The sequence below is a fragment of the Anabrus simplex genome, chromosome 1 (assembly GCF_040414725.1).
Source record: "Anabrus simplex isolate iqAnaSimp1 chromosome 1, ASM4041472v1, whole genome shotgun sequence".
Taxonomy (NCBI): Eukaryota; Metazoa; Arthropoda; class Insecta; order Orthoptera; family Tettigoniidae; genus Anabrus; species Anabrus simplex.
Window position 1 is genome coordinate 1,034,132,527 of NC_090265.1, and position 12,285 is coordinate 1,034,144,811.

At 38.7% G+C, this 12,285-nt stretch overlaps 1 protein-coding gene across 8 annotated transcripts in view; it reads right to left on the reverse strand.

Moving 5' to 3' along the window:
- The window catches only part of LOC136857920 (protein saal1), a 127,143-nt gene that overhangs the window by 60,533 nt on the left and 54,325 nt on the right, over nt 1–12,285 (reverse strand). For all 8 annotated transcript variants that reach the window (XM_067136997.2, XM_067136995.2, XM_067136996.2 and 5 more), the window contains one exon: nt 8,027–8,558. In XM_067136997.2, coding sequence (XP_066993098.2) covers nt 8,027–8,558 — 532 coding nt within the window. The remainder of the gene's footprint in view (nt 1–8,026; nt 8,559–12,285) is intronic.

Sequence of the window (12,285 nt, forward strand, 5' to 3'; positions counted from 1 at the left end):
TTTAACTGCCTTTCAACTAGTACTAACATAATTAACCAGTAAAAATATTTTCTCAATATAAAAAAATTGATGAACTTTTTTGCAAAATCTGGTAAAATTAAGAGTTTGCATTTGTACACTTCAATGAATGATTTGGTCACAATTCAAGATAAAACTACAGCACTACACTTCACTGAAAGCCACCATAAACCTCGCAAACTTTATTTAAGAAACTTTCTTGGAACTGCAGTCATGTAAGAATCCACTACAAGAGGGGTCGCACGAAGGCAATTTGCCGCGGCAGATGCGAGAGTGAAAGAAAACTTAAACTACTCCGGAGCGCAGCAGGCAATACACTGACGATAATCAACATCAGGCGGGAGAGAGGGAGGGGAGGGATGAAACGAGCGCCCTAAGCCCTACAGCAGCTAGCAACAAAATTATTAACAAATATTTAAAAAGTGCGGCAAACTACCGCCGGCGCGACCTCTCACGTGTTGATTTAGCAGAGTCATTAATGCAGTATGGGAAGCAATTTGACTGGGGTGTGATGAAAGGTACATCGCCTAGTCTTTAATTGTAGCAAACAGCATGTCATAGAAAATACTCTTGGAGCAGCTGATGTTACCAGAGGATAACAAAGTGGTCCACGGTAGTGAACAAAGGTCTTCGTTAATTGCATTCCAGCTGGACTTACCTCAAAATGGAACCTGTTGACCAGCTAATTGGGAAGGCCTGATTTTATAGAGCCTGTCTGCATTGTTTCCATAGTTACTACTGTCACTAAAATGCAAAAACATAATACTTTGGAACCTGTTCCTGGAAAATGTCTTGGAAAATACAGGTGTTGAAAACACAGGATCTTCTGTCTTGTACATTTGTAGATCCAGCTTCTGTATAATTCTGGTAACCAATATCCAACTGATAAACTGTTTTGTTTCAGAAACTGCCACAGGTTTCCAAGTTTGATAGATTGAATATTTTGTGAATGGACGTGGTGCACTACTGATAACTTGCTACCAAGAGAGTTGGCCGTGCAGTTAGGGTAGTGTATTTGTGAACTTGAATTCAGGAGACAGTAGGTTCGAACCCCACTGTCGGAAGCCCTGAAGATGGTTTTCTGTGGTTTCCCATTTTCATACCAGGCAAATGCTGGGGCTGTACCTTAATGAAGTCCACAGCCGCTTCCTTCCCACACCTATCGCATCGTTGTCATAAGACCTATATGTGTCGATGCAATGTAAAGCAAATTGGAAAAAATAAATAATAACTTCCTGTGCGCATAATAAGTCTGCTCACAAACATACTAAATAAACTGTCAGTGATAAAAATATTTTCATAAAACATTGTCTCCACTGTTTGAAACCTCTACATTTAGGCCCACATTTCCTTAAAAAACTCAGGTAATGGGGGAGAATAGTTTATAGAGGTGTCAGATAGACTAGCACTGTCTGGGTATTTCACCACTATCCTGCACTGTTGTTTTACCCTCATCACTTTCACTGTCTAAATCTGGGATGAGTTCATCTCCAAAATCATCATTACAAATCATTTCAACAACTTCTTCAACAGATATAAACTTACTGGTTGCCATATTGTGTTTGTGGCACTAATATAACACTGGAGTGAAGAGCGTGGGCTTGGAATGTGCCAGGAAATTAAAATATAAGTTGGATAGGTCAAGGCAGGAATTACTCTTCTGGCATGTGTTAAAGAAGATCAGAACTTTCATTTAATTCCCATCTTTTAAAGAATGAAGGAACTATGATGTGTAACACTGTTTTTTCAACTTGTAATTTTCATGCAACGGATATGGGAGATTACACTAGCGAAATGTTATCCACCTTAAGTAGCCTATTGGAGTTAATGTGTTAGAAGAACCTACACCAAAACTATCACTGCTACAAAAGGATAGAGGTAAAAGTAGATCATTTCAATGTTTATGGTACAATAAACATAAATGGTTGTGTAGAAACACTGTGAAGGGAAAATTTTTACTGGCTATGTATTCTATTAAGCACAACTAAATGTGTACAGCCTTCTGAAGGTTATGATAAGTTAAAAAGAACTTGCCTAGATCAGTAAGTAGACAAGAATCAAGGAGAAACCATTTAAAACCATATAAAACCTTGTCCAAACAAATGTTCAATATCTCTCACTTACTGGGCGAGGACAATTGCTGACATCGAAACACAATGAAAAAAATTAGCCAATTTTTAAAACGCCAACTGATATTACAAGTACTGTACATTGTGCAAAAAAGCTATATTTCAACTGATATTTAATATAAATACAATAGAGCTGAAAGAACACTGGAAGAAAGGACTATTTTCAGGGCCTTTAAAAATAATACAGAATGAACTAATAGAATGCATTCAAGAAGAAATCCAATGTGTCATTTACAAATATACGAAGGCTGTTTTTCTTTCAAGTTCCGATAGGCCATAAATAATAGACGTATTGAGATAACAAGATGATTTTATTAAAAAAAGATTTGTACATTCTTATTTTTCTACATAGTCACCATGAAGGTTGAGGCATTTGTCATAACGAGAGACCAGCTTTCCTATACCCTCTGCAAAGAGGTAGCTCAGGTAGGTCCTTACAGAATCTTGAAGCTCTTCGTTGGTAGCGAAACGTTGTTCACCTAACCACGCCTTCATTTCTCGAAAGAGGTGATAGTCACTGGGTGCTAGGTCAGGACTATAAGGTGGGTGGTCAAAGACTTCACACTGGAACTTTACGAGAAGTTCTTTTGTCACACTGGCACTATGCGGTTGTGCACTGTCATGGATCAGAACCACGCCAGATGAGAGCATGCCTCTTCATTTGTTTTGCATCTCTCTACGGAGGCGATGTAGGGTCTCACAGTAGACTTCCTTTGTTATTGTTGTTCCCTGTTCCATGAAATCAACAAGAAGCACGCCTTTTTCATCCCAAAACACCATAGCCATTATTTTCCTCTTGGTCAAACTGTTTGATTTTTTTTTTTTGGTTTGCTGGGGGAGTGCGTGTGCATACACTGCTTTGACTGTTCTTTGGTCTCTGGATTGTCATACAGGACCCAAGTCACATCTCCAATAACAATTGCCTTTAAGAAACTGTTTCCCTCATTGTTATACCATATGAAAACGTTAGGGCTGACACCATTCGCATCATTTTGTGGCTCTCGCTCAACATTTTTGTGACCCAATGGGCACACAGTTTTCGGTATCCAGAAATCTTGTGGAAAGTTCACTAATCGTAAACCTTCGTGTCTCCCGGATCACTTGGTTAACTCGGTCAACCAAACTTGCAGTAGCAACTGACTTGCGTCCAAGACCACCTTCGTCATGGACATCTGTTCGACCTTCAGCAATTTTCCTACACCATTTTCTCACAGTGCTGTCACTCATACAGAGTTCACCGTACACTTCACTAATCCTATGATGAATTTCAGCAGCACTGCATCCTTCAGCTTGAAGAAAACGAATCACACTTCGCAACTCACAATTGGCAGGAGCATTGATCATATCGGCCATCGTTACTCGCCCGTAGCTCGGCAACGACTGAGAGATTGGAGCCAGAACTGGCGGCAGTTGTAGCGAGAGAGCAGTGCAATCGTACAACGCGCAGACCCGCTTCCTGCCAATACGCAATTTACTTTTAGAAACAAACGGAACTTGAAAACTAAAACAGCCCTCGTATCAACAATGCACCTTTTTTTGCTTGCATTGTTGATGAAGGCACCAATTTCAGAACAAACTCAGTGTGCAATAATTGTTAGGCTTGTAGGTGCTTCAGGGGACATTCAGGAATATTTCATGGGATTTTATGATATTCAAGACAACAGAAATGCTGCAGGTTTAAGCACTTTGTTAAGTAGTGTCCCTGAAAAGTCCAATGTCCAAACTAAACCTAAAGCTCAAACCTATGACGAATCAATTGTTATGGCAGGGGAATTGAATGGCTTGCAAGCAAAAAGTATGAGAGTGTGTTCTTCATGCACTTTTTACTCACTGCTTTGCACATAGTTTGAACTTAGTTCTCCAGCAAAGTTCCTATAGCACCATCTCCCCCCCCCCCCCCCCATCGTTTTTGAGAGTCAAAATACAAAATCCATGGAAACGAATTCCTTACTACAGTTGTCCTAAATCCAGCAATGGTATCTGTGTAGGACACGGTGTGGTAACAATAGTAAAATCCACATCACTTCCCGGCTCCAACTTGGCTAGAGTCCACTGGAATGTGACCTTGTCTCCAGGCTTGCTTCGCAAGCCCCTCCCCCAGAGCTCCCAATTTGTTCGGCTGCTTGGCTCGTACCATACCTTTATTTTCGTGTCCATTCTTTATCTTATAAGCATACTATAAAAACTTAGAAAAACCGATAATTACAGAAATGTTTTACTGTCTGTTTAAAATTAAGTACTGTTGAGTTTGCATTGAAAAATGGCATAAGAACAGCACCTCATGAATTTGACATACAGACTAAAACGGTTTGGTGCTGGCGTAATCAGAAGGACCAACTAAAGTTAGTGAAAGTAGGCTTCGATTAGTGAAGAAGTCCTGCAAATCTTTTTGTGGACACGGGAAGGAAAGAACAAAGCATTTGATCAAGCGTTAGAGTGAATTGTTAACACTTTAGCGTCGACGTGTACATTTGCTTTTTTTTTTTTCATGGTAAACTGCTGAAATGCGATATACATTTTTCAGGTTGTTGTGGGCTAAGGATGTTTCTTAATTTCATTCGTAGATGATAATCAAAGACATAATTTATGTTCAAAGTTACTATTTTTGTGTCCCCCCATTAGGGTGACATATGGTTATTAGGTTGACTATGCAACAGAGAAAGCGCACGTCACCCCTACAGGGCTGTTGATTTACGCGCCTTTCAACGAGTTCCTTGTAATTTACAGTTTTGTGACAAGAATTTAACTGATGTTATGTGTTTCTGTGTTGAGTAAGCCATGATTACCGATAGAGAGATAGAAGAACAACTTGAAAAGGGTTCGAATGTTGAATCAAGAGATGTTGACATTTAGTATTTGCAATGTGATGCCACCTTTTCAGAGTTGGAATTCGACAGTAGTTTGTGTAGTGAGGACACTAGCAAAGATTCCGGTGCTGCATTGGGCGATGATTCAACCAAATCACCAGAAACTGACAATTACTGGGGAACATTCTCAGGTTTGCAGAAAAAAATTTTATTCACACGTAGCCCCGGTTTAAAATTTCATCTGAGTACTAAATCTCAACCAGTATGTAAGAATAAAGCAATAATAAACTCCAATCCACGTTATTTTCCTTGCCATTAATAATTGAATTCTGATGGTTGCGTTTGTCACCCCATACGGGGTGACAAATATCAGAGAAATTCCACTGTCTGTTGCGCAATGCACAGCGTGCTGAGAAAGGAATGGGCACTGTGCTGCACTCTATGAACACTTTACATGAACAAGCAATGCAATACAACAGCGAATGGTAGCGCTAGTTTCGTGCGACAGCCTAAAGTTTAGAGGCCTGGACACACTACCGTGTCACCCCATGAGGGGTGACATACTATACTTCGTATGAGGGTCCGTCACCCCACATGGGGTGACATCATCTTCAAAATGTTAAAACAAGAAACAGTGGTAAAAGTGGTAACGCTGTGATGCATGAAATGCTACAGTTCAAAGTGCATGACAGTTGCAAAAAAAAATAAGGGGTCTCTACACTAGAATTTAAAGTGAGCCGAAACTGGGCTGTATGATTTATGTGTAGAAAGTATGAGCAGGAGAACTCCACTATGCCAATGCCTTCCAGCTAACTACACAAAGTGATAGAATTTCACTGTTTGCGATATGACTCAGAGAAGAACATAAATTTCTTCGATTGCAAACTGGCAACACCAATTAGACATCAGTTTACTTCGACATGCAAACAACGATAAATACAGCAGGTGCATGAAGCGTTTTAGTGAAAACCTCAGGAGCTGCAAAGCTACAATGTACAGTTATGTTAGCTGTAACTACAGACAGCAGGAAACTTCCACCATACTGTATTTTCAAATAGAAAACTCTGCCTAAAGGAGACTTTCTGAAAAGAATTCACATCCGTGTACAGGACAAAGGGTGAAGTGAGACGGATCTGGAGAATGACTGGCTAAGAACTGTATGGGAACAATGTCCAGGAGCCCTACTTAATAAAAAGATTAATGTTTGTAAGGACAGCTTTTGAAGCCACTTAGTTGACTGCATAAAAAAACAGCGAATGGTAGTGAATGGTATTAACTAAAACCAATCCAGCAATTATCCCAGGAGGACTCGCATCAGTTTTGCAACCATTAGACGTCTCCATAAATAAGCCTTTTAAGGACAACAAGGTTTATACCAAATGGATGGTGTAAACGTGAACAAGACAACGAAAGCTGGATAATCAAGTGGCCTTCACTTCAAAGTATTAGCGAGTATATCATACTTGCTTCGCGACTGATCACTCCCAAAATTGTTGAAAAAAGTTTTTGAAACAGCAAGTGCATTTGATGCCTCTGAAAATGATCTGTGGAAAAAACACAAAGAAAATAAAGACCTAGACTTGAGCAACGATGATGGCAATAAAGACAGTGATGAGGATAGCCTGTGATTCCAACAATAAACAGGTAGGCCTAATTTTTATTTATTTTTCCCTTTCTTAAGCCTATATATTTTTGTGAAGCATGAACATACACCAGTATTAAAAACAAGGGTTTTCATGTTACAAGCAGCCATTTTGTACCCAAGCTGCATACTCTCCTTGTTCTACTGGTCACACCGGTCCACCACATTATGATAATATCTCCGTCTTCACGGGAATTATCACTGCAGGAGATGTTGGGCGTGAATTACTGATAAAAGATGTCCTCTTGATTTCAATTTCGTATTTCTCAGTTTTCAGGACATATTTAAAAATTGAATTACTTTTTAATATGATTCAGAAAAAAGTAAATAATATTCATTTTTGTATGTTGCTGTTTCTGAATGTATTTCATTTTTGAGAAACTTAAGGAACGAGGATAAATGCATTGAGTTTTTCTCAGTATGCCAAAAGAACTACAGGATCTGTATCATCTCTCAAAAGTGCACAACAGTTGCAAAAAACAAGGGATCTCTACACTAAATTTTTTTCTTTTTTGCTATTTGTTTTACGTCGCCTGCCATTAGCCAATGGAATGCAGTTCAGGAGAAATCAGGTATGAAGCCTGATTTACTCTGGTAACATAACTAAAACAGCATATAATGAAAGCTTACAATCAAACAAACAGAGAACAGATGTGAAGATCTACTTTTTAAAGATGAAATTGAGATATAAGAGTAGTTACTGATTCAATAGGGCTTTGGGACAATTATGGTAAAGCATATAATTTTGTGTATAGAAACTGTGCTACTCTCTAAAGTAAAATGTAGTAATTTGGGTACGGTATATATGTGGGGCATACACCATTGGTAATCGTCCAATATTTGCCTATGAAATGAAATGGTGTATGGCTTTTAGTGCAGGGAGTATCCAAGGACATGCTCGGCTCGCCAGGTGCAGGTCTTTTGATTTTACGCCCATAGGCGACCTGCGCGTTGTGATGAATATGAAATTATGTTGAAGAAGACACATACCCAGCCCCTGTGCCAGCGAAATTAACCAATGATGGTTAAAATTCCTGACCCTGCCGGGAATCGAACCCGGGATCCCTGTAAGCAAAGGCCAGCAAGCTAACCATTTAGCTATGGAGCCGGACATATTTGCCTATAATGGGTGTGTAAAAAGAAAAAAAAGCATGGGTTGTGGATGAAGGAAGGTTTATTCACATTCAAAACTCTGAGTGGTGCAGTAAAACTTCCCAAACTAATTACAGATTATTAGAAAAGTTGCTAAGCTATTTGGACACTTGCAGTGCAATTCATGGTCATCAGGTTTGCCATCATAATTAGACCCCACTCTGAATTATAATTAAAGAAATAACATAAATTGAATGAAGTCTAAACAAAAGTTCTACATACTAGAATGTCATAATTAACCAGCATCAGAAATCATTTAAATGTTCTTAATTTCTTACCGTGTTTAGAACTTGTCAGGATAAACAATACTTTGGAACGCCACAAATCTGTTTTCATGAAATGCTGCAGCCAAGGATGGTCAGATTCTTCACATAAAGCAGCTGAAGATTCATTTAGCTTTGTTAACTTTTCAGACTGACATGCATAGCCTTCTTCAGTAGATAAAGATTCACTAAGTTTGTCTTCACATACTTCAAGTTCCATATTCACATCATCAGACATTACTTGAATATCACTCCTCATGTCCTTATCACTGATATCATCTTTCACAAAGCTGGATTCTGTAGACTCATGTTTATTACCTAAATCATCTTTAGCCTTCTTCACGCCACAACCATTTTTACTTTTTGCAGATCTGTTTTTCACATCCCAGGCACAAGTTTGTAAAACTCGTAGTACTTGCAAAAGAGTGGGTACATCAGGCATTGACAGTAATTCTAGAAGAACTTCCACTACATCAGTTCTCCTTCCAAGTTCAGTTCTTACACTCTCAACACAGCACATGTTACCAATGATTCCCACCATTATCTCCTGAAAAGTAATTAACACAATCATTTGCTGAACATATGGACAACAATTATTTCATTTACATACTAATATTGGTCCAAAAATAAGTTGTATCACCTTATAAGCTGCAAAATTTTACTAAGAAAGAAACTGACAAAAGATGATCTAACAGCTCTCTCTCTCTCTCTCTCTCTCTCTCTCTCTCTCTATCCATTCAATCAGGTATGGTTCTCGGCCATCCTAAGGACCAAATGTCTGCATTATACTGTACTTCTTTCAGTTCGCTATTTTTTTTGCTATTTGCTTTACGTCGCACCGACACAGATATGTCTTATGGCGACGATGGGATAGGAAAGGCCTAGAAATTGCAAGGAAGCGGCCGTGGCCTTAATTAAGGTACAGCCCGGCATTTGCCTGGTGTGAAAATGGGAAACCACAGAAAACCATCTTCAGAGCTGCCGACAGTGGGACTCGAACCCACTATCTCCCAATTACTGGATACTGGCCACACTTAAGCGACTGCATCTTTCAGTTCAGCAATCGTCATGATAGTATCTCCTTCAATGCCATCTAACAAACCTAGTGCTTTATTCATGGTATTTGGAGACCACAAATTCAACACACCCATATTTTGATACTGAATGACATAAAAATATAGGTATAAAAGCAAGAATACACTTCGTAGAACAGCAAATAAATATAAAACATAAATGTTACTCGCTGAAACAGCATTCATCCCGATTAGCTCTGATGCAACTTAATGTTGCATATTAGATTTATTTTTATAACGATTAAGTTCCTCCGTCTGCCAAAACTAACTTTGAATAAATTTATAAACTACCTGAAAAAGTAAACATTATAGTAAAAAGAAGCATTCTATGCTACAGTGGAGAGAAGTGAGGACTTCATTAACAAAAGTTCAAAATTTCAAGTTTTAATGAGTTAAGCAGAATTTAAACATAAATGTTTATACATTTCTAAATAATTGTGAGTATGATTAGATAGAGTTTGATAATGTTCTTTCAGAAACGAAGCAAATCATTCTATTTTAATCAAGTTTTTCTTTTTTTCCAGGTAAAATTATATTGCCATATGTTTTCTTTTTCAGGTAATTTATAAATTTATTTATTCAAAATTAAGTTTCAGCAGACTGAAGAACCTAATAGTTTGAGTCGAAACTGAAGAGAGACGGAGTCAAAAAAATTTAAAAAACATAATAGATTTATTTACTAAAACCATGAAAATATGCCTAAATATACCATATACCTTGTTTAGGAGTGGAAATCCAAATATGAAGTGGTTTGAAGACAAAATAAAAATCGTAAAATCATTTTTCATTCGAAAAACGGCACAAGGCACACTCCACTTTATGATGCGACAGTGGTTAACTTGAAGTACACTGTAGTCCGCTATTATGAAATATATGTACAAAAACTACTTCCATCCATATTTTGGTTTAATTTTTTGTCTTTGTCCATCAATAAGTGAACAAATCTGTCAGAAAATAGTTATAGCAGTTGAACCTATCCTGTACACAAATAATACCCTGAATTTGTAAGTGTCAAGGTGATGGATCCTCAAAACTCATGTAGGGTGTGGTATACCTTGAAGCACTTATCTGGATGCAGATGAGGCTTTGCAGTGCATGTTTTGCAAAAATATTATACAACGCTGGTTGTATTATACTATTGGCAGGTAATTTAGTTTCACCGAGAATATCATCAAATATTTCATCAAAAAAAAGATTAAAATATTCTACAGGGGGAGTAGGCTATCAGTATCAAAGTGTGATGGTAATATTGACCCTTGAACAATATTACGAACGGGAATAATATCTGTTGGCCCGGGGTCGCTATTACTCACGTCCGTCCAGTCGTCCGTTCTGTCGCTATCTGTGCCAGCGTCACTTGTGTCGGTGTTACACTCAGACGAGCTGGAGAAAGAATTTTCGTCCTCAGACTCACATTCACTAAAATCAGACACTTCTTCGACCGTATCATCCAATATTGACACTATGTCTGTATCACTGATCCATTTTCGTGATGCCATTTTAGCGGAAAACTGCAAAAATACTTAAGAAGTACGCACATGAGAAAACTGCGTCCCGCAACTGATGTATTACGTAACTCCCACAAACAGGAGAACAAACTCAGCAAGATACTGCGGGGATTTCCCGCACTGGAAGAGTTGAGAGAACAGCTCCTGCCATCTCCGAGCATATGTTGGTACCTTCTCGGCTAATAAACCCATGATTTTTGAAGGGAACGTATATATTATATGTTTCCGCCCGGAGCGTAAGAAAAGTCGACCATATACATATGTTTCCGCCCGCGAAGCGTTAACCAATATCTTCTATTAACCTCTCTGTTACACTTCTTGCTCATCACACGGTAGTTTGAAACTTTCATCATATCTGTACCGGGCGGTACACCTACACGCCGCTTATTTAAACCTTGCGCCAGTTGAAACTCCCCTACTGGGAGAAGTCTGAACTTGGTCTTATGTATTAATTTTCAAGTTACCCTGAAGATGCCACTACTTGGAAATTTTGAAGTTTCTGAACTGTGTTGTTTTCGATGTATTTTTGTTTTGCTTGTAGTAAGAAGTGTGAACATTCTCTTCTAGAGGACACTACTGAAGAACTACAACGGTGCACCCTAGTGCGAAGTGAAAGAACTGTTTTTGTTGAGAAAATTTAATTTCAAAAGTTTGTTCTTTGCTAAATTTCTTTCAGTCATTGTTTAAGTTGGCAATATTAACCCTTTCTTTCCCCTTTGTTTTGAATTTAGCCAATCCCGAATTTCTCGAATTAATTTTCAACCAATAATATGTTTCTTCCTCGTATTGTGTAGGGGGTTACTTGGTGAACCAATAAAATCCTTGTGGGAAGGTGTTCTCATTCCAAAAACGCCTCGAACTTTCCGCGAGAGTATATAAACTGCTGATTTTCGGGTCTCGAGGCCACTTCAGTACCATCTTTCTGTGTGTAAAGTACATAGCAGGGGGCGGGAAGCGCCTCTTTCTTCGGGGAGCAGTTCAACACCAAGGTAATGGCCTTTTAATAACTTCTTTTCTTGCTAGCTCAGCAGTTTAACTCTCGGGGCGGGTCCGAAGCGTCTCTACCATGTAACTTTCCCTAAAATGTAAAGACTCTTAGCCTCTATTCTCTTTCAAAACAACATATTGGGATAGAGAGTGCTTAACCCTCTCGATCTCCCACTCATATTGTTCTGAGGTGAACTTATTTTTCTCAACCGATTCTTCCGTAACAGTAATGTAAATTGTTTCTTTCTTAAGTCACCTCTTTAGTATGGGATTAGCCCTTGCATTAGCGGCCTAGTGCCAGATTAGGGTTTTAAACAAGTGTATTAGGAGTGCAGATCGCCTCCTCTCAATTGTTATTTTAGAAGTCAAGTAATTAACCTTTTTCTCACTTAATAGACCTCAGTAGGTTGGGTATGTTACCCCTGTGTATATGTCCTTAGAGGACAACTTGAAGGTGGAGTTTGGTGTGGCCTTTGATAGGCTTAAAGTTGAGAGCGAGTGGCTCTTTTTCGAAAACTGAGTGTTGTATGCCTTGAGGAGGCTTTACTGTGTAATTTGGAGCAAGTGCTCCTGGGCTTGATTGGGGTCTTCTGCCCCTTTGTTGAATTCTGTATATCGTAAAGTTGGGCTAATTGCTCAGAATTGTGTGTCTGGCTCTCGGAGCCCAAATCCTGTAATTGTACATTCTCGATTAGTGGTTTTGCTA